The sequence below is a fragment of the Glycine max genome, chromosome 9 (assembly GCF_000004515.6).
Source record: "Glycine max cultivar Williams 82 chromosome 9, Glycine_max_v4.0, whole genome shotgun sequence".
Taxonomy (NCBI): Eukaryota; Viridiplantae; Streptophyta; class Magnoliopsida; order Fabales; family Fabaceae; genus Glycine; species Glycine max.
Window position 1 is genome coordinate 30,343,530 of NC_038245.2, and position 23,918 is coordinate 30,367,447.

The window sequence follows — 23,918 nt, forward strand, 5'->3', positions numbered from 1 at the left end:
TTGAATGTGTCTTCGAATAATTTATTTGGATAATAATTGATGTTTTAGATGATTCTACTTTTGGAGTTGGAATTAAAGTGTTCAAAAGTAAAATTATTTCAAATTTTGAAATGTCAGTTGGAGCAGTTATGAAAAAAGTTACGTGACGTCATCAAATAACATTAGATTTATGTATTTAAAAATATTATTGTATACGTATGGAAATCATAGAATTGGATTATTAGTGTTAGAAGTTTATAAACAAGACTTTTGACTACTAATTTTTGTGGATTGAATAATTATAACTTAATTCCTCAAACACCGATAACATCATATATTGGAGTTAATCACAAGGTCATAGTGTACGTATTCATTTTCACTTCCAATGCATTCATGTTTTTTTTTTTATTTCAGTGCATTTGTCTGAACTCTTTTATTTTTACAATATCTATTTCTTCTTGAAATCCTTACTTTTTAATCTCATTTTTTTTAAACCCTTACTTTTTGAATCTCTACTTCTGTTTTATCATTATAATTACTATGGAAATTTAATCATTATTAAGGTTAACTTTTAAATCGAAAACATCTTTCTAAAATTTACTTTGAAATTATATTACAAACTATTATATGATATATTTATAATTATCTATAGATATTTTGATCGAAATCACCATCACCGTATGTATTAAGTATTAAACAACTCTATAATAAGTTAAAAATTATGAAATTATTTGTTTAATTAAAAAAGATTATAATAAAGAATAATTTTATATCTATTTTTAAATATTTATGTTTTAATAGAATTATTTATTTAGCATTACTTAGTTATAAAAATACATCATTTTCAAAGAATAAGTACAATTTTTAAGATTTACGCCTTCTCATTCACAATGATCAAACTTAAGACCTTATTTAAGATGATCAAGTTTAATATCACTCAAATTAGTAACTTGTTGCTAAATAAAATTACTTTGAAGTTTTGGATTTTTGTTATTTATTTTGCATTTTATACTGTGGTTGCTGTTACCCACTTTTATTTTTATCTCGTGTAAATCTCGTAAGTGGTTTGAGGGTCTCGGGTTTTGGCTTGCGTTGGGATGTCTGGACTTTTGGAACTAGTTAGGTATGCATGAAGAAAAGTCATGAGATAAGTCAGTTGCCAATTAATTGTCATGACCTTGTTGTGATGGAAGAAAAGTATATTCATCTATCATCTTTGTCTTCCATCCCATTTTGACTCCCTTTTTTTCTTTGTCTATATTTTTTTTATTACATCACCTATAACATTCATTATTATTTTTCTTATATTTTTTCTCATTTCCACCGCAATTGGCCCCATTTTGAAATGTACACATATCATCACCTATATCACACTCTTTGAACTTTTAGCATCCTGAAAGTTTCCCACTTGTCTCATTCGTCCCTTTACTTCAACAACCCCAGCACGCCAACTGATACGGTCCTAAGCTAAAGAGAAGGGAAAGAGAAGAAGATAAATCTGAGAGATAAGCTTTTCTAATATCTTTTATTCCCCTTTCATATTACATTTATAGTTTTTCAGTTAACAGAATCTAACTAAATCCTAACTAACTAGGTACTATAACGGATTCTGGAATTCTGGAAGGTTCTTCAAGTCAAACGCGAGTCATTGACTGAGGTCGCGGGCCTGTAAGCACTCATACGAAGTCCCGTAGGTATGTTGGCTTCCTATTCACTCTCTTGGGTTTGTTTGTAACTGAGGGTTGATATGCTATGTTACTATCACCAACGAGACACTATCGCAATGGCGCAACATCCATGCCCATTTTCATGAATGAGGTGGAGCGTCTCCTAGACGTGCATCTCTGTTCAATACTTTTCTTCAAGAGTTTTTCCAATAAATTTCCTTTGCGTTCGATCTCATTGATGACGCCCTCAAAATGATCTCTCTCCTTCCCAATTAAAACTTGATTAAACTGTATATTTTGTTCTCATAAACATCAAAATATTTGAAATTTATTTCTTGTAAAAAAATTTGTCCATTTTTTCATCTCATAAAATTATAATTTATCATTTTTTGGGCTTAAGGAAGATTAGATATTCGAATCTACCTTTTTACATCAATTATATGCATGATCAACATAAAAATCATAATCGTAGATTTGAATTTACTTGAACTTGTATTCAAACCAAGAAGTAACAAGTTTCAATTTTATGAGAATAAAAAAAATACTAAATTTTTTACAAAGACAAATTCTGAATATTTTTATATTTTTTAAGTTAAATTAATGATTAGATTTTTTAATTTATTTTTAATATTTAATTAGGTCCTCTAATTATTAAGTGGTTCAATTGAGTATTCTAATTATTTTAAATATGATTTAATTGAGTTCTTTATGTAAATTAAATATAAATGTTGTTAACAAATCATCTATGTGACATTTGTTGTTGGTGAAGTCTGTTAACATTAACAATGTAAATCAAATATGTCATGTCAGTGATATTGATACTTAATCGACCAAAATGACTTAATTGAATTATTTTAAATAATTAAAAGATCCAATTTATTAAAGAATCTAATTAAACATTAAAAATAAATTAAAAGACTTAAACAATAATTTAACCTACCTTTTAAGATGAAAAACATATTTTAAATTTTAACCTTAAAACTTCAAATGAACACATCTATACCAATTTGAATATGACAGATCTATACAAAGTTCAAAATGAACAACCACACTCCAATAAAAACTTCAATATCTTCGGTGATTGATTTCACAGAAACGAAATAAAGAAAATCTTGTACCAGTGTGATGAGGAATATAGGTGTTGTAAAGTGACGCATAACAACTCCAGTAGAGAGATAGTGTGTGGTACTTAATTGAGGAAGAAAATATACTTTGGAGGTGTCCATTAAAAGAGAGAAAGACACAGAAGTTTTATGAATATCACCGGAGGGTCTCTAATGGACTAATGGTATTTACAAAACCCTTATGTCTTTCTTATCCTTCCGGTATTGAAGATGAGTCTTTCTCCTGCGTGGGCCTGGGCCCTCATGTATTTTGCAAGAGACAGGGACGTTTGGTGGGACATGCTAGGTGCACCCAGCAATATTGCTGGTGCACACAACAATTTAGTGAATGGGCCATATTGCCCTTTAATTAAAATTTAAAAAAAGCTCAGCTCCCTCCCTCCCCCACCTTTTTGGCTTCTTTCTTTTCTTCTTCTGCTTCTTCTTCTTCCCCACCCCCGCGCCTTCCTGCTGTCATTTCCGATCAGCCGCCGTTGCTGTGTTTTTGCCGTCGAGGTTAGTCTCCCCTAACTCCCCTCCCCTTTAATGTCCAATGGTCCTGTAGCATTTAGCCTAGGATAGTGGAACCTTAGGATAGAAGACATCGTCGTCGGAAAAAATGGGAAAAACACGAACCTGGAACGTTTGGTTATTCCGGAAGAACTGTCTTCTAGAAACTTTCCAGAAGAACCACTTCTTCCGAGAGTTTCGAAAGAAGTTGTTCCGAAAGTTTCTCCGGAAGAAGGTTCTTCCGGAAGAACCAAATGGTCATTCAGAAGAACCTTATTCCGGAAACTTTCTGGAAGAAGTTGTTCCGGAAACATTATGGAAGAAGTTGTTCCGGAAACTTTTCGAAAGAAGGTTCTTCCAGATGACCATTTGGTTCTTTTGGAAGAACCTTCCATAACAACTTCTTCCAGAAAGTTTTTAGAATAAGGTTCTTCCGGAAGTAGGAATTTTTTTTTTAAAGAATTTTGTTTTGTTTTTTTAATAAATGAAGTTTTTATTTTATTTTTATAAATTAAGTAGTGTATGTTTTAGAATCTATTTTTTTAAAAAAAATTAGGTTTGGTTTTTTTGACAAATGAAGTTGCTTTTTTTATAATTTAAGTTGTGTATGTTTACTAATTATTTATTTTTAAATTATTTGTGTTTTTGTTTATAAATGAAGTTGTTTATTTTTATAAATTAAGTTGTGTGTGTTTTGGAATTTGTTTTTTTTTAAATAGTGTTTTTTTTAATAAATGAAGTTGGTTATTTCTATAAATTAAGTTGTGTAAGTTTTGAATTTTTTTTTAGTTTTGTTTATTTTTTATATAATTTTAGTTGTGTATGCTTACAAATTATTTATTTTTAAATTAGTTGTGTTTTTTTGTTTATAAATGAAGTTGTTTATTTTTATAAATTAAGTTGTGTGTTTTGGAATTTTTTTTAAATAGTCTTTTTTTTTATAAATGAAGTTGGTTATTTTTATAAATTAAGTTGTGTATGTTTTGAATTTTTTTAATTAGTTTTGTTTTTTTATATAATTTTAGTTGTGTATGTTTACTAATTATTTATTTTTAAATTAGTTGTGGTTTTTTTTTATAAATGAAGTTGTTTATTTTTATTAATTAAGTTGTGTGTGTTTTGGAATTTGTTTTTTTTTAAATAGTCTTATTTTTATAAATGAAGTTGGTTATTTTTATAAATTAAGTTGTGTATGTTTTGAAATTTTTTTAATTAGTTTTGTTTTATTTTTATATATAATTTTAGTTGTGTATGTTTACTAATTATTTATTTTTAAATTAGTTGTGTTTTTTTGTTTATAAATGAAGTTGTTTTTTTTATAAATTAAGTTGTGGATGTTTACTAATTAATTATTTTTACATTAGTTATGTTTTTTTTTTTATAAATGAAGTTGTTTATTTTTTTATAAATTATGTTGTGTGTGTTTTGAAATAATTTTTTTCAAATTAGTCTTATTTTTTTATAAATGAACTTGTTTTATTTTTATAAAGAAAGTTGTGTATGTTTTGAAATAATTATATGAATAGTTTATTTGACCCAAAAAAATATGTGTTCTACATGATTTGCAGATCATGGTTAGAACACGAGGTTTAGGTCGTGCTATAGGTAGGGTTATAGGCAGAGATAGACAGGATGAGGATGATGCAGTTGATGTTCCACAGAGGCGTAAGCCTACTGCATCAGCCCGTAGGCAACAGGTTCAACAAATGACTGAGGATGTTTCTCACATGACTGAGGATGTCCCTCATATGGCTGAGGATGCACCTGAGATGACTACGGACATACAGGCGATTGTTGCAGAGGACTTAGGTCGTGATGGTGCTGAGGGGTCACATGCTGATGATGCTGAGGGATTCCGAGGTGGGCCACGTGACCCATCAGTGCTGACTTCATTTGTAGACCATGTTGCAAATGCCATTTGGAGTGGACAAGTATATAATTTGTTAATTATTTCTTATTGTTGATTTGTTTGTCAATAATTTTTTTTTATATTTGTATATTTGGAATGCTTTGTACTTCAATTCAGGAACGTCCTAAGTTGAAGTTGGTGTCCCACGGGAGGAAGGTGATGTTAATTGGGAGGTCAGTGCCTGAGATTGAAGGACTGGTTGATGCCACATGATTAAGTCCATTGATCGGGTGTTCAGTTGTAACCGGCGATCCTAGACTTATATCCGCATTTGTGGAGAGGTGGCACAGGGAGACCAGTACCTTCCACCTTTCAGTAGGAGAGTTGACGATCACACTGGATGATGTTTTGTCACTCCTCCATCTGCCTATCAGTGGCGCCTTCCACAGCTTTCATGCTCTTTCAGTGGACGAGGCGGTATTTTTGTTGATAGAGTTGCTTGAGGTGTCTGCTGAGGAGGCTAGAGCCGAGACAACATGATCACGCGGGGCATATGTATGGCTGGAATGGGTTCAAGACATCTATGAGATAAGATGTCAGGCACGACGATGGATTGTAGCAGCTCGTGCTTATCTACTGCACCTGGTGGGTTGCACTCTTTCTTCTAAGAAGAGTGCAACATATGTTCATGTGGTGCATCTAGAGGCTTTTCGTGACTTGGGTCAGAGTGGTGTTTATGCCTGAGGAGTTGCCGTGCTGGTTCATGTGTATGACCAGTTAGATGAAGCTTCTAGGACCACAACACGACAGATTGAGGGGTACCTGACTTTATTACAGGTAAATTTTGTGTTTTTAAATATGTTACATTGGATTATGATTTAAACATGTTTTTATGTTATGTTAACCTCATTTTTTTTGTAGTGCTGGATCTATGAGCACTTTCCAAGTGTGCATCAGTGCGTCACAGATGATGCGTACGAGGAGACGTCCCCACGTGCTTCCCGGTGGCTGACGACAAAGGCGCATATGAAAGGAATTACAGGAGCGTCGTACCAGGCATGTTGTGATGCTTTGACGGTCACAGATGTGTGTTGGTTGCCTTACAGTGAGCATCGAGGGGTTAGGGGGTTTGAGCTGATTTCATCGTTCCAGGGTCAGCTGAGATGGGATCCTATGGTGGTCACAGTTCGACCGAAGAGGGTGCTACGACAGTTTGGTTACATTCAGAGCATCCCTTCGCCGCCTGTTAGCGCTTTGTTGTCATATGATGATATAGATGACATGTGGATGCATTTCGCAGACCACGTACTAGCTGTGGGTGAGCTTTGTGTAGTGCCTGGGTAGGTATTTGCGGATTACATGGAGTGGTTTTTCTAGATATCTCACCCATTCATGATACCGACCCAAGCAGGTGACCAACCCAGACATGTACCTGCCCCAGACCATGAGGACTACATGCAGCCGACCATCCCACAGGTTCCAGTGGCATTTGACCCCCCTCGACATGCAGTGGTAAGATTATTTACACGTTTAATGTTTGATGAATTGTTATTTATTTTAAATTTTGAAATAAATGTTTTTCATGACTATCACAGGATGATTACGAAGGCTATGAGGCAATCCCAGAAAGGTTTAAGTGTGTGCTCAACCTTAGGATGGTCACTGCAGGCACAGAGTTACATGATATTATGCAAGATTGTCTCACGATCGCTAGGGGGGTGCCAGTGCAGATGGAAGTGTCAGGGCTCGACAGAGACAACGCACAGACCATTGATTATTGTTTTTATGTTTTGTAGTCAACATAATTTTTTGTATTTGTTACACTTTTTTGTTTAATATAGTTTACTTGTTTTGCATTGTATATTATTTTATGATATTAACTGACTTATCGATTCTGATTCCGATCCTGGTCCTTAAGCGAAGTTTTGGACTCTTAAGAATTTTTGATAAAAAAAAAGTGAAGCTAAAATCATGACTTTCGTTCACAAGAATGACATTAAAATTATAAATTTTTAAAAATAAGATAAGTAATTGTTTGTCTTTTAAAGTAAAAAGATGAAAATGATACTTAAGCCGGAAAGAACTTTTAAAGTAAAATGATGTAAATGATATGTTGTATTTATGTAAATGATATTTAAGCCTCTTGTATAAGGTTGTTTGGACGTCAAAGAACCCAAAAAAATTAATATCATACCCCGGTTTCATCAAATAAGACCTCAAAAAAGAGGTACAAAATTGAAAAAAATAGGAATCAGACCCTTTTTACATGTTTAAGTACCCATGTTTGGGGTTTTTTTTTGGATTATGTGCGAGTCGCCTAAGACATTGGAGGGGCGCTATTTCTCATATTTGGACGTCAAAGAACCCAAAAAAATTAATGTCGTACCCCAGTTCCATCGAATAACACCTCAAAAAAGAGGCACGAAATTGAAAAAATAGGAATGAGACCCTTTTTACATGTTTAAGTACTCATGTTTGGGGTTTTTTTTGGATTATGTGCGAGTTGCCTAAGACATTGGAGGGGCGCTATTTCTCATGCTTGGACGTCCAAGAACCCAAAAAAATTAATGTCGTACCCCAGTTCCATCAAATAACACCTCAAAAAAGAGGCACAAAGTTGAAAAAATAGGAATCAGACCCTTCTAAGTATGCCTAAGGTCTGAAGGTCAAACAATTAAAATAAATTATATTTGGACCATTCAAACAACACATTCAACTTTATTATGGAATTTAAACACGCCGTAAACAGATAAAAGTTACATGAAAAGCAAAAAAATAAACATTGCATCCAGTCGTTTAGCGATGTCGCAATCACCTCGTCTTCGAATTCCATAACATATTTAGTAAAGACAGCTAAAATTTCTACTGGCCCATATTTTTTCCAGTAGTTAGATTATACTAACACCTTCAGCACTTCATTGTTGGTCTTCAGCTCATTAATTTCATATTTTATAAGTTTATCTGAGTACTCAAAGCGACCTGGTTGGCGAAAAAACAATTGTCTTACCGTTTGTGATTCGTGAATTCCAAGAGGGGGAATCCCTTTAGGTGCAACTTGCTTTATTAAATCCTTCAGTTCATCGATGGTACATCTTGAAGGAATTTGAAATTTCTTTGGATTTTTTCCTGTGAATAGGTATCCAACAAATTTGTTCTGGAGTGGCATGTTCCATTTCCCGTTGTAATACAGGATCGCGTCATGAGTACGGGGCATAGTGTGTTGAAGTAAGTTTATTACTCCATCTGGTGTTCTTCTAATGGTGCATAATAACTCAATCGGACCAATACACGAAAAATTGATCATTACACATTAACATTGTGTTGACATCGTCATCATTTATCAATTTCATACACTGAAAGTGAATTTGGTTACCTGTATGGGTGAATGGTTGTCGGTAGTGAATTTCATCCAAAAATTGTTTGTCGGATAGTTGAAGGGTATTGTGTATTCTGATTTTTAGGCTTGCAAAATCACAGCTATTTGGTACTCGAATGGGCACCGGAGTCGAAGTTTGGAAGTAAACCCCAATATCATTGTGAATAATCGATCCATTTGGAAAAATGAAACCCAACCTTGAGTTGACAATCGTCTGACTGCTAGTTTCTCCTAAAAATGCCATACTTTGTGTATCAATTGGGAAACTGTGTGAAAGCAAGATAACATGTGATTTATTAGTTGTGTCTCATATATATACATGGTTCTCACCAACAGATTGCTTCACTTTTTTTACAAAAAAATAGACATGCGTGAACATGTTTCGTGTTTATGTTTCCTTTAGAATGTGTAGTCAAGTTAGTTAATGTGGTTTCGCGCTCAAACTTTAATATGCATGCATGTCATTATGTATTGTCAATTATGACAACGATGTATCATACACGCGTAATTTATTTTTGTTGGACCAACTAATTTTTTTCTTAACGAAACGAGTACTTAATAATATTAATTGGTTATTAATGGCTTACGACAAATTATATTGCATAATGAATACAATTACATAAACAATGCATGTTTAGTCTTCATTTAGGTCGACATAGTGTCTTTTGAATGACATGAAGCTTGTGTACTGCTGCATTCTACTAATATATGGAGTTGTCCACTACTTTGCCTGAGAATAACAATTGCTTGACCACAACAACGCTAGAGGCGGTAAAGGACAATGGTCTTTCAAATAAACCTGTTGTACATGAACAAACATTATTAACTCAAATGAACCAGGGAAGTCATTGCATAATTGTTATACTAACTATCTTCAATGTACCTGAACAAAATGATTTCCAAACACGTGACCGACACATATCATGTGGTGCCCAGAAGAATCGGGTGGTGGTTGACTTCTAAGAGGAAAAAATGTCATGCTTTGTTGTCGGGACAACGATACAAGGATTACGTTATACCGTGATGCAATCACACATCCCATCTCTGTCATATTCATCCACTTATCCACACTAACCTGAATCAAGCAAACAGACACATGTAAGTTATTTAAAGTTTGTTCTTAAAAAAAAAACAACCTAAAAACATACCTTGGAAAACCCATCAACAAGTAGGGACAACTTTAATTGTTCAAATCTCTTTGTGCCACCGAAGAGGTTGATGTACTCATGCGACCATCTGCCAGTTCTTTAATCAATTCGTCATACACTAACGGCCACGAATCTTCTCCCATACCTAATAAAGCGTCAATGGACCGATATCCACAGTTACCGTCCGCTTTCACATCCACAATGTCACGAATGAAACCTTGTATGAATGGTGCAAATTGATCCAACATCGGGATAATCCTTGTTGGCTGAGGCGGTTCAGAACATGATGCACTACGTTTGACCGAAGAGTTGCTGTTTTGAACAGAATGAAAAGCATCAACATACTCCCAGTAAGACGGATCACGCTTTGTGGATCTTTAACTTCTTTTCATCGGTTTCTTCGGTGCACCTTTAGTGTTGACCTTTGATGGAGGAGGGCACATAGAGTTATGATCAGGGTATGCAATATCTCGAAGTTTACTCTTTAGAGTTACTTTGCCATACACATCAAGTTCCTCAAACCTTTTAGATATGGTCTCAATCTCTTCCTTGATGTTGACTTCAGCCTCACATAACCCTTGGTCTAAAAAGCAAAGTCTCCTCCAGAAAATTTGGACTGACTCCACTGGGATGCTGCCAGCAGTATACTTAGAAAGCTCACATGCACAAGGAAGACCGTGTGTGCTTCTCATCACACAACCACAAGAAGAGGAATTGTTGTCGAGATAACGTAGACACTCAACCTCAGAAGCAATCTCATTTAAAGCGTCCCTTGAAATCATCCCAAGAAGCCTCTTGTATAAGATTTTTTTAAATACATGTCCAACCACATGCGTACTGGTTTCAAAGGATGCTTTAATTTCAACGTGTTGCAGCGTGATCATGTTGTTCATGGCATCCCAAACACTACACATGTCTCTAAGGCTATTTTGTAATACTCTTTTTAGAGCCCAATGAGTTGATTCAACCCTACATTTAAAATACACAACAAACATGAAAAATATACAACAATTAAATACCATTTATTAATAATCCTTACTAACAAAAAAAATAAGTTCTTAATACCTATTTGTTGTTGTGTTGCCTAGGTGCATGACCTTATTCGTCCATGCTGTAATAAATTTTTCCTTGTGGGGGATAATCCATGTGCCGTTAACATAGTCAACAAACATCGGCCAAGGCGAACAAGCAATTTGAAACTTCTGAAGGTACTCAGCGAACTGGTGTTTGGACGGACAATCAACCAAAGTACCCCAGTTATCCATTACATAGTTCCAGGCATTTTTTTGACCGATTAAAGATTTGCACTTTGCCTTCACATTCTTATCGATATGAAACCTACACAACAAATTTGTACACTCCGGGAACATAGTTTTCACTGCATTCATCAGTGCTAGGTCTCTGTCAGTGACAATAACAACAGGGAGGCGATCGTTTCTTAAAAATAGACCTCGAAATCATTCCAAAGTCCATACAATATTATTAACACGCTCAACCTCCAGATATGCAAACCCAGCAGAGAATGTCATCATCGTTGGTGTCACCCCAACAAAGTCAAGTAGTGGGAATCTATACCTGTTTGTTTTGTAGGTACTATCTATAAAAAAACACCAGATGACATGCATTGCATAATTTTACTACGTCTGGGTGACACCAAAACAGATCACGCACCACAACTTCATCCTTCAATCTATGCCAATGAATGTATTGATCACGTTTGAGAAGCTTCATCAGATGTTGCATTTCGGTATCAGCTCCTCTTATTGAAGAACGATATGCACTTCTTGCATTGTAAATTTGCTTGATCGTGGTGCAACTGTTGGCATTGTACTCCTTCAACGTTAGCAAGATATTTTTTGGTTTCACCATCGACTTTGTCATATCAACAATAATTTTCTTTACATCCTTAGTCAATCGCTCAGCGTATGGATGTCCAACTAAGGACTTGGCCAATTCATGATTGTGAATCCCACAGATCAACTTCATCATCCAACCTTCCCCTCCATGCACTGGTTTCCGACGAAGCCTGAAGGGACAACCACATTTCCTACTCCCAGTGTCTCTTCTAACGAATTCTTTATTCCTACACTTGTACATACCACTCCTTTCACATCCAATTAAGACAAATGAACTTCTTCCTCTGCTACCGGTATCTGTGTCAGACCTCATAATCACTACAAAAAATCCATTTTCATGGGCAACTGTTCGAGCCCACTGCAAAACATCATCTCGAGTACCAAATACCTTCAACGCAACCCCAACATATTAATTTTTATAAAAAACATCAATTCAACCAAATGACTCAAACTAATCAACATGATTACCTGAGATGTATTAAAAGCATTCGAACAATCAACATGTGGTTCATTCACACCACATTCTTCTTCATTATCATAATCATAATCCATATGAACTTCTTGTGACATCGTATAGTCATACGTCCATTGATCTTCGTCCATCTTAACGACATATTATTAAATTATGTATCATACACAAGTACATTCAAATTACCATATAACCACATCTAAAAATTGACTACATATTAACTAACAAACATATTAAGAACTAATACAAATACATTCAAAATTTATAACTACATTATTTACTTAAACTAAACACTGTAATTAACAACTAATAAAACATTTTTCTACTACAACAAAATACAATTATTTTACCTAAATCATTTAATATTATACCAAAATCATTATACCTAATTAAACCAATTATCCACAATTTCAAAAATTTTAAATACAAATATTATAAATTATAATATTCATATATATATATATATATATATATATATATATATATATATATATAAATTTTTTCACTAATTTTAAAACAGAATTCCAAAAGAATTTAAAAAATTAATATTCCGGAAGAACTTCTTCCGGAAGTTCCTTCCGGAAGTTGACAGTTCTTCTCCCGGAACACCTTCTTCCGGAAGTTCAGAGTTTTTCTTCCGGAAAAAGTTTTTACCATTTTACTGTTCACCTTCTCTAACAAATCTACACACAAAAACACAAAAAAAACCAATAAATGCATACCTCCGACGAAATAGGAACAACAACTACAACCGAATACCAACAGCAACGACAAAATGTGTACCACCAATATTTAACCTTCACTGAACGGCTACTTCAAACACACAAACGAAACCACCAAAACTTTGAAAGCTTTTTACGGAAAAGGAATACGAAGAACACCGGGATGAAAGTGAAAGCAAAAAGGTGTAAAATGGAAAAGTAGTGCAGTAAATTTAAAGAAAACAACACAGGGACAAAATCGTCATTAAATATGCATTAAATATTATTTTAATTCTGGTTATTATTATAAAATGAAATCTTTATCTACTTCACGTTGTTATAAAATTAAAATTATTTATTTATTATATATTAAGTTTTGTAATACAAATAAAATATTATCATAGTAAATATTTTATATTTTTTGAAAAATATACGAATTAAGTAATTTGTATGATTCAAATTATACTCAATTGTCACAAAATTTATTATTCAAATTTACATGCACATAAAATATGAATTACAAATGTTAGTCATAATTATGTATACTAATAATTTATGTATAATAATATTATTTATTTTATAACGTAATTAATTTATTAGAAAAAAAATTTCATTTTAAACAAAATTCATTTAAAAAGAACTTCCGGAAGAAGGTTCTTCCGGAAGATGGGATTGCATAAGGGCAATTTCGCCCATTCACTATTTGTTGGGTGCACCAGCAATGTTGCTGGGTGCACGTAGCATGTCCCACGTTTTGCCGTTAATGTTGAAGAGGCACAATGGAGAATAGAGTCTAACTGTTTATTTGGGTTGGGTTGGATTTGGTTAAACCTTTGATCCATCTAATCAAATTTAATCGGATTAATTTAGACTAATATTCTAAGAAGAAAAAATTGAAATACAACTCAAATCAATCTATTTGTAAATGAATTGGGTTGAGTTTGATTAAACGTATGATTTAATCTAATCAAATTCAAATGGGTTAATTTGGGTCGGTTTTCTAAGAAGAAAAAATGAAGCCTAACCCAAATCAATCTGTTTGTAAACGGATTGGATTGGGTTAAGTCAACAGGTTAAAATATTTAATTTTGTTATTTTTTTTAAAACGTAATCTTTTTATAAGTTAAATTTTTTATTAAATGAATCAAACAAAACTATTTCTTGTTAGATTTTTTTATTAAAATAAAAATTGTGTCTTACTTCAACACTCCACTATCCACTATCTATCTATTTATCCATGGGGATGGAAAACAAGCGTATCATATTCAAGATAAGGAGTTTCAAATACTTTTTTTTGCCAAAACCAATGATACATTGTAAATAGATCTAAAATATTTTTAAAATCCATCTAAAGTGACTTTAATAAATAAAACCCTAGTTACTTTGATCCTGAAAGTTAAGGATGCATTAATGCTTACTCAATTCAGGTCGATAACTCTATGCAATCGATAACCCATATCTGCTTACACCCCTAATGGAGAAACAGAACTAAAGAAATTCATTGTGTAGCAATGTTGAGCAATAATTTATTCACTAGCTAAAATATGTTTTTCATCGCTATAAATATCGAAAAGTTTGAAATCCGTCCCCGCAAAATTTTGGGTACACTTTTCATCTTCACAAAATTTAAATGTGTTATTTTTTGTCCCAAAGCTAGGCTTGGATTATTTGAACCTACGTGCAATTTTTTTTCTTCAACATTTTATAAAAAAAAGGGTCCATCTTCTTTAACCTTTACCTTCATTTGCCTAAACTTGGAGCACCCCATTGCCGAAGAGTTCCAATCTATTCATTGGTGGGACATAGTTTGGAGGTGGAAGGTGAAGGTTTACCAAAGAGAAAATGAAGGTGAAGGTTAAAGAAAATGAACCAAAAGAAGACAATTCCTTTTTTTTTATATATATATAGAACGTAAAAGAAAATTTTCACATAGGTTTAGATAATCCAAGCCTAATTTTGGCCAAAAAAATAACACATTTAAATTTTGCGAAGATAAAAAACGTATCCAAAAATTTACAGAAACGAATTCTAAACTTTTCGATATTTATATGAAACAAAAACATATTTTAGCCTTTCTTCATTCAATCGTCACCCACCCTTTATTATTATTATTTTTTTTTGGTTAATGGCTTTGTGAAGTAGAAGCTGTTGAAGAAAAGGGACGTCAAAAAGAAAAAAAAAAACGGAGATTTTTTTTTTATTGCTAAAAGCCAAAACGGACATCAGAGTGTGTTTTAAATTTCAGCCTTTGATTTATTTTTAAAGAAGTGGAAGGATGAGATTTGTCAACATTAACTCAGCAAAAAAAAAAAGATTTGTCAAAATTATTAACTCCATTTAGGTAATTCGCTTTATGAATCAATAATCCAACATTATGACAAGTCATGTGCGATTTATGTCATTTATGGATTGTCACATGTATGTGTTGTTGAGGTGACTTCGTTGAACTGGATAAGTAGATAATATTAAAATTGTTTTTTTCAATAAAGATTCAATAAAAGTTAATAATCAAAACATGATTTTGTTGTAAACTAAAATGGAAACGCACTTTTTGTTAAATTTTTTTCACCCGGTTACACTACAAAACACTATTCCTTATCCAATTTTTTGGGGACAGTTGTGGGATATGGCAAAAATGCGCGCATGTGGCTAATGTTTTTGATAGCACAATAGCAACCCCTAAAGAAAATTCGGATCCTTCATAAATACATACACGACCATTACTATTTAGGAAAGGAAATTGCTTTGTGCACCTAGTAAATTTCTTGTGCACCCAACAATTTTTTGAAATTCTGAAACTACCCCTCTGATTACTTCTTCTTCTTCTTCCTCACACGCCATTCATCTTGTTCTTTGCTTTCATTCTCGTGAGAGGTGGTCATTCATTCTTGTGTGATTATTTGGTCGAGCGCATTGATTAGTTCATTGACAAGTGATGGTTGTGGTGGTGACGGCAGATGCATGTCAATTTTTTCTGCAACTTCAATATAGTTTTATATGGATTTGCAATCCGTATAAAACATACGAACTGACAATTTGTAATATATATTTAACTTACGGAATACCAATCCGTAAAAACATTTTTTTTAAAAAAATTATTATAAAATGTATTTTTATTGTTTTTTTAATATGATTAGTTTTATTATTTGTAATATGTTTAAATACGGTATAGTTTCATAATTTGTAACTTTTAGTTTTTATAATTTGAAAGTGGTATTTATTTTTAAATAATTTACCGTTATATTTTATTTTATTTGTTTTATTCGAAAAGTGATTTTTTAGTTCTTATAAATTTATAAATTACAATTAACAACAAAAATGTTAACTAATAACTCATTAGTAATTTATCGCAACATAATTTGTAATAAAACAAGTTGATATTTATAACTAATTTGCAGGTAATTATTTATGTATATATTTTTTTTAGCAAGGACTATTAGTCCCTAAAAGAATTGATATTTTTTTTTTGTAGCTAGTACTAAAGATTTATAATTTTTGTGTAAATATTATTAAGTTAACTACTTTATGGAAGTAAAAAAATAATAAAATTGTGTCATATAATAGTTTATGCAAGTGTAAATTTTAATATATATGCTTATCAATTTTAATGTATTATATTATTAAATGCAGTAAAATAATTAAAAATTGAGTGATAGTATATGTATGGTGTCGTTAGGGGTCGTATGTTTGTCATTGATTTTTTTTAAAATATTTTGTTAAGATGGACGAAGATCACTGGATGTATGACTACATCATGTCTGAAGAAGTTAATATGAATGAAGAAAATGGAGAGAAACCTAATGTGAATGAAGAAAATGGAGAGGAAGTTGGTATGTTTCAACATATTAATTGTTCTAATGCCTTCCATGCTTCCCAGGTATTAATATGATTTTGTTTTTTTTATTAAAGTAAGTAAATGAATGTCCCTTGAAGACTAAACATGTATTATCCTTTTTGTAGGTGTTTGCTACCTGTAATGATGTTTTGCATTGGGCTCGCTCTGTTGCATATGATATTGGTTTTGTGGCGGTGATTATGAGGTCAAAAACAAATAATGAAATTAGAGGAAGGACCTCATTTGTTTTAATTAGTTGTGAAAGGAGTAGAAAATATATGGTCAGGAAGAAAGATTTAGTACGAACAGTTACCGACAGTAGAAAATGTGGGTGTCCCTTTAAGTTGTGAGTGAAACCAGTGGTGGAAGGTGAAAGATAGATGGTGAAGTTAATATGTGGGAGTCATAATCATACATTGGCTAAGTCATTAGTTGGACATTCATATAATGGTCGACTGTTTAAGGATGAAAATATTATTATTTGTGATATGACAAAGTTAATGGTCAACCCAAGAAACATTCTTCTAACATTGAAGGAGCACAATGCCAATATTTATACAACAGTGAAACAAGTATACAATCCAAGATATGCATATTGTTCTTTCATAAGAGACAATAATAGTGAAATGTAACAACTAATGAAGCTTCTTGAATGGAATCAATATATTCATTGGCATAGATTAAAGGATGAAGATGTTGTACGTGATATATTTTGGAGTCATCCTGATGCAGTCAAATTATCCAATGCCTATAATTTAGTATTTATCATAGATAGTACCTACAAAATGAACAGGTACAGGCTACCGTTACTTGACATTATTGGTGTGACACCAACAGGAATGACATTTTCAGTTGCTTTTGCCTATTTGGAGGGAGAACATCTATATAATGTTGTTTAGGCTCTAGATCGGTTTCAAGATATTTTTTTGAGACATGATTCACTTCCTGGAGTTATTGTTACCGACAGAGATCTAGCATTGATGAATGCAGTGAAAATTGTTTTCCCTGAGTCTACCAATTTTTTGTGTCTGTTTCACATTGATATGAATGTGAAGACAAAATGTAAAATCCTTGTTGGTAAAAAAAAAATGCATGGGATAATGTTGTGGAAGCCTGGTGGAGTTTGGTGGATTGTCGTTCTGAGCAAGAGTTCGATGACTGCCTTATGAAGTTTGAAATTGTTTGCTCACCGTGACCAATGTTTGTTGACTATGTGAAGCAAACATGGTTGATTCCCTATAAAGAAAGATTTGTTAAAGTCTAGATGAATAAGGTGATGCATTTAGGAAACACAACAACTAACAGGTATGAAAGTTGTAAATATTTGTTGGTATTAGTGTTTAGGTTCTAATGGATAAAAATAATTATTTTTGTTTACTTGTTTGTGTATTTCAAATGCAAGGTTGAGTTTTCTCATTAGGCCTTAAAGAGACTACTACAAAATAGCCTTAGAGATCTATGTAGTATTTGGGAAGCCATGAATAACATGATCACGATGCATCACACTGAAATGAAGGCATCTTTTGAGACAAATACACATGTGGTTGGACATGTTTTTAAAGTTATCTTATACAAGAAATTACTTGGAATGGTATCAATGTATGCTTTAAACCAATCTTTGTTGAGTTTGAGCATGTAAATTATGTTGGCATTGTGCATGTGAGTTAGCTAGATATGTTGTTGGTACCATACCACTTGACATAATCCATATGTTTTGGCGGAGGCTAATTTTTTCAGACCAAGGGTTATCTCAGCCTAAAGTCAGCATAACTGAAGAGATTGAAACCATATCTAAGCAGTTTGAAGAGCTTGATGTTTGTGGCAAAGTTACTCTAAAGGGTAAACTTCGGGCTAAAGAGTAAACTTTGGGAATTGCCTACCCTGATCTAAATTCTATGTTTACTCCTCCAGAAAAGGTGAAAACAAAATGTACTCAAAAGAAATTGATGACCAAACATCAAAGATCAATAAAGTGTGTGTTTCGTCTTACTAGAAGTATGTGGATGCATTACATTCTATGCAAAGTAACAATTCTTCAGTCAAACAGAGTGCATCGTCATCTGAACAACCAAAACCAAGAAGGAACATGCCCATGTTGGATCAATTTCATCCATGCATTCATGATTTCATTGAAAAGCATTGTTGATGTCAAACTTGATGGTAATTACGGATATCGTGTAATTGTTGCCTTATTAGGTACGAGTGAAAATTCATGGTCTTTGGTTCATAACCATTTGCTTAAAGAACTTGCAAAATGGTCTGATGAGTATATCAATCTACTTGGTGGCATATACAGATTTGAAGAATTAAAGTGGTCGCTACTTGTTGATGGATTATCCATGGTATATAAGTTTTTTGTTACGTTTTGATGGATTATTTTTTCTTTAAATAAATGTAATTAAAATTGTTTCGTGTAGGTTACTCAGGATAAGTGGATGAATATAACCGACATGAGATATGTGATTGCATCAAGGTATAATGTCATCCTTGTTTCTCTTTCTTTCCAACAAAGCATGACATTTTTTCCTCTTAGAAATCAACCACCAAGAGATTGTTTTGTACATCACATTATATTATTGGTCATGTGTATGACAATCATTTTGTTCAGGTAAAATCATGATTGTCTCGTTTGTGTAATTTATGTAATAAAATATGTTGCGATCATTTGAATGTGTATGTGCCCATGTAACTCATATTTCTAAGAGATGGTTGTCCCTTACTGCCAACAACTTTGTTATGGTCTACACATTGTCATTATCAAGCAAAGTAACGACCTATACCATATATTAGTAAAATGCAACAATATAGAAATTTGATGAGGTTGACAACACACTTTGTTGACTTAGGGGAAGATTGAACATTTAGTTACGGTTAAGCCAATACTTGTAACGTACATAGTTGTGAAATACTTATGGGGTTGTCATGTAATGTGATAATTAATGTGTCTTTCATTGGACGTTCATATAATTATTTCTTTTATATAATCATCTACTATGCAAATAATCAGATTAGAAAAAGGCAAATTATCAAACGATATATTGTTTTTGTTTATTAAGGGGTCAAGGCAAATCATCTACTACTTAAGGTGTATTTACTACTTAGGGGTCAGGGTTTTATGGTTAAGGGTTTTTATTTAGGGTTATTTGATTAATTAATATGGATTAGAGTTTAGGGTTTTAGTGTTAACAATTTATGTATGTAAGGTTGAGGGATTAATTAATTTGGTTTAGGGTTTAACATATTCTAGTTAGGTCAATAATTTAATATTTGCATACTACATAAATGAAAAATAAATAAATAGCTTGACAAATAACAACAAATGATAAACATCATACTTCTTGTAAAACTTAAAACAATTCTAAGAATCTTCATGCATCCGACGTATGTCACCTTTGTCTTGATCGAACATAAACATTCCATTGCTCAACCACACCCTTGGCGATTCTCAGGCACTACTCAATCACAATGTATGCTTTAGTTCTAGTAGTAACTATCCTCATGTTGATCAAGCATTCCAACCTTTCTGCTATCCATTGGCAAACCTCCTACGACATTGACAACAAGGTAAAAGGTAAGCATTTAATGCATGACACATAAAATGAATAACAATGAGTGAATTCAAAATATATTATACCATTATATGTCGAGGCATGTTTACATCAGTAGGTGCAGGTGCAAGTGCTTCTGGCATAGTCGCTGCGGCAAACGACTACTAAGGAGGATCTGGTTCAATAAATGTATCATCATGCACTACGGGTGGATGTCTAGGAGGATCCCCAGGTTCTGTCGGACTCATGAAGGGGTGAGATATCATGTAGAATCACTCCATGTAATCTGTTGCACACTGTCCAAGAGCAACACAAATCTTACCCACCGGTGCAAGGTATTCAAAGAACTACATCCATTTATCGTCAATCTCCTCTATAGATAAAGATGAGGAGTAAATCGTGGAGGAATGGTCTGCATATAACCAAACTGTCGCACAACCCTTTTTGGTCATTGTATCACAATAGATTGACCCCATCTGATTTGTCCAAAAAATAAGGAGATCAACTCAAATTCTCTGAATGCACGGTGGTCACCATAAGGAATCCAACACACAGTGCCGGACATCAATCTATCCAACCACTTATGATACGTTGACACCAGTAATGCCTTCCCAAACTTCCAACAACAACCACGTGGTTTCTTTTCATGATAATCCTCATCAGCAACACACAAAGCAACAGTAGAAAAATACTTGTAGATCCAACACTACACATTTAAAAAACAAAATAAAATCAAATCAATAGTCAATATAAACTACAAAACTAATAATTAAAGTGTTAAAAGAAATTATAAATACATGTTGCAGTGTGATATATCCTACAAGTTGCCTGACAGTTTTCTTTGACGCATCATTCAAATTCTCATACATATGGACCAGTGCAGCCGCTCCCCATGAGTAGCTTCCAATTTGGCCGAGGTCACGAAATGCATACAAGAATATCACAGGCACGTGTGTGACACTCTTGTTAGAAAACAATGTGCAACCTACTAGATACAAAGGATATGCTCGAGCTGCTACGGTCCACTGTCCCGCATCACATTTGCTACGATAAATGTCTCGTAGCCAGGCTAGGCAAAAATATGCCCCATGGCATTGAAATGTGTCATCTTTTGCTTCTTGTGTACTGACTTTAAGCAACTCAACTAACAAGTCCATGGCTTGGTCTACATGAAGAGCATTAAAGGTATGGAAGGCGCCTGTAATGGGCAAGTGTAGGAACGATGCCACATCATTGAGCGTGATAGTGACCTCTCCTACCAAAAGATGGAAACTACTAGTTTCCTTATGCCACTTATCCGCAAAAGCAAATATAAGTCCCATGTCACCAGTGTCCAAGGAACATGAAATCAGATGACTTAATCCTGTGGCAACCACTATGCCTTCAATCTCTAGAGCAGACCTTCCAAATTTCTGTACTTTCCTTACATGAGAGGACAACTTCAACTCCGGACGTTCCTGAAAAAAAATATATTAATCACTTCAAGTTAAATGAAAAATAGTTATGAAAATATTATATAATTCAAGAAATAAGTATCTCTTCTGCCCAAACTGTGGCTGCCACATGATGAATATATTCCGTCAAAATTGATGTATCGTGGGGCCCACTTGGAAAACCCTGGGCATTAGCACGTACATCATCAGTAACTGCCTCTTGAGGCTACTCATAAACCTCGTCAGCTGCATGATCCACATGCTCAACATCCTCAGCAACAAGTGCAGCTGCCCATTGTCTACGTGCAGATGATGTTGGCCTTCGACATCCACAATGCGTACAAATATAATTAAATTTCTTATATTTTAAAAATAAATAAATAACAATAATATTCATACATGTTAGACAAGTGGTCTCAAATATCTTAAGAAAGGGGGGGGGGGGGGCTTGAATTAAGATATCACAATCTTTTCCTAGTTAAAAAAAAAATTCTATTTTGATTTTAACCCAAAACCCAAGATTCCTTTCAAAATGAATTCCTAAATAATTATGCAAATTAAACTTACTGAATAGAAGCAATATGCAATAATAAATAAAGGAGTTTATGGAAAGAGAAAATGCAAACTCAGATTTATATTGGTTCGGCCACACCCTTGTGCCTACGTCCAGTCCCCAAGCAACCTGCTTGAGAGTTCCACTATCTTGCAAAAGCCCTTTACAAGTTCTGAACCACACAAAGACAACCATTTCTTTGTGTTCAGATTGCTTTACAACAAGAGACCACTGGTCTCTCAATCCCTTTTCAGAAATAAGATGAAGAGAAAAAGAAATGTCTCTTGAAATAGATAGATTGAACAATGGAACACTCAAGATAATTCCTTATTGAATTGCAAGTGTATTGGCCAAGGAATTTTTTAAGAGGATAAGATAATTTTGCTTTTGAGAGGATAAGACCTTTTTGTTCTGAAAAACTTTGAACAAATTCATGTTCCAAGTCACATATAAATAGACCTTTGATGGCCATTAAAAAATCATTTGAACAGATGTGACTCTTGGAAATTATTTTCTGAAATTCTCCTCTGGTAATCGATTACCATATTTGTGTAATCGATTACAGACTTTAAAATTTGAATCAAAACGTTCAATAACTGTTGGTAATCGATTACCATCCATGTGTAATCAATTACACATTATAAATTTTGAATTCAAATTTCTAATGACTGTTGTAAACATTTTCAGTAGTTGGTAATCGATTACAATCCTCATGTACAATCGATTACATGCCTTCAAAAATATTCAAAAATTATTTTAAAAACGTTTCAGGAAGTGTTTTGACCACTGGTAATCGATTACATCCTCTGGTAATCAATTATCAGAGAGTAAATCTCTTGTAAAAACATTTTTGCTTAAATTTATTGGCCAAACCTCTTGCTGTTTCAACTTGGAATTACCTTCCTAAATCACTAGAGATCTTCTTGATGATGTATCTTGAATTTCTTGGATTTTTGTCTTGAATTAAACTTGAGAAGTGCATGATCACATGACATCATCAAAACATCAAAGTCAAAGTCTTTGCTTCTACAATACATTCATTTTTAAATAAACAAAAATTCTTAAATTATTTATTTATTGAATAAATTAATTCTTAAAAACCAACTTAAAAAATATAATTAATTAAATAAAAAAACATTAGAAATATACAAAATGTTTATCTATAAATTAATAGCATAAAAACAAAAATATTAATTTATTTTTAAATAAGAAAAATTTATTGTATTCTAATTTTATTAATTAATAAATTAAAAAAGATTATATGGATTGGAAATCCGTATAATTCATAGGGATTGAAAATCCATATAATTCGTATGGATTGACAATCCGTATGCATTATACGGATTTCGTATGCATTATACAGATTTCAAATCTGTATAAATGCCAATGCCAAAGTAACAAGTATAAATGCCCGTGGAGAATGAAGAAGAGGGGCGCAGATGGAAGGAGTTACGACGAAGGCGACGTCGACAGTTGGGATAGTGACAATCACTGGTGACACGACGCAGAAGAAGTAGAGAATGAAGAAGAGGGAAGTAGAACAACATAGGAGACGAGAAGAGAGGGAGAACCCTTTTTAAAATTTTAATTGAAGAGTAATTTAGCCACTTCACCTAAAATATTAGGTGCACTAACAATTATTCTGGGTGCACAAAGAAAATCCCTTGAGGAAATTGGGAGCGGGTTCCTTCACAGCCACATAAAAGATTCCATTTCCTCTTTTCTACCAACACCCTCTAAACATGAAATCATCTTACCTTAGCATGCTCTTTTTTTTTTTTTTTTTACGACGAATAGAGATTGAGTTATAACATTCCTTAAAAATCAACAATTTATACGTAACAGTTTTTATAGTTTATTATATTAGCGATGCTTAAAAAAATTTATGAAT

The 23,918-nt window shown here is 33.1% G+C and overlaps 2 protein-coding genes across 5 annotated transcripts; one reads left to right on the forward strand and one right to left on the reverse strand.

Moving 5' to 3' along the window:
- Positions 1 to 1,031: 1,031 nt before the first annotated feature.
- LOC100798263 (uncharacterized) lies at positions 1,032 to 6,969 on the forward strand. 4 transcript variants are annotated; one of them, XR_005886361.1, is made up of 5 exons: positions 1,032 to 3,265; positions 4,828 to 5,190; positions 5,286 to 5,945; positions 6,030 to 6,620; positions 6,704 to 6,969. XR_005886361.1 is itself a non-coding variant. In XM_041004934.1 (4 exons), the coding sequence occupies exons 1-2, from the start codon at positions 4,831 to 4,833 to the stop codon at positions 5,379 to 5,381; spliced, it is 456 nt and encodes a 151-aa protein (XP_040860868.1). In that variant the 5' UTR covers positions 4,736 to 4,830; the 3' UTR covers positions 5,382 to 5,945; positions 6,030 to 6,620; positions 6,704 to 6,969. The 4 variants fall into 4 exon arrangements, 1 of the variants encoding a protein (XP_040860868.1); XR_001382699.3 differs by having other exon boundaries at positions 1,034 to 1,673; XR_005886360.1 differs by lacking the exon at positions 4,828 to 5,190 and having other exon boundaries at positions 1,034 to 1,673.
- Positions 6,970 to 20,489: 13,520 nt separating this feature from the next.
- LOC121172840 (protein MAIN-LIKE 2-like) lies at positions 20,490 to 23,792 on the reverse strand. Its single transcript, XM_041005481.1, has 4 exons — positions 23,785 to 23,792; positions 21,713 to 21,794; positions 20,839 to 21,498; positions 20,490 to 20,747 (listed from the first exon to the last, which is right to left on the reverse strand). The coding sequence occupies exons 1-4, from the start codon at positions 23,790 to 23,792 to the stop codon at positions 20,490 to 20,492; spliced, it is 1,008 nt and encodes a 335-aa protein (XP_040861415.1).
- Between the last annotated feature and the right edge of the window lie 126 nt (positions 23,793 to 23,918).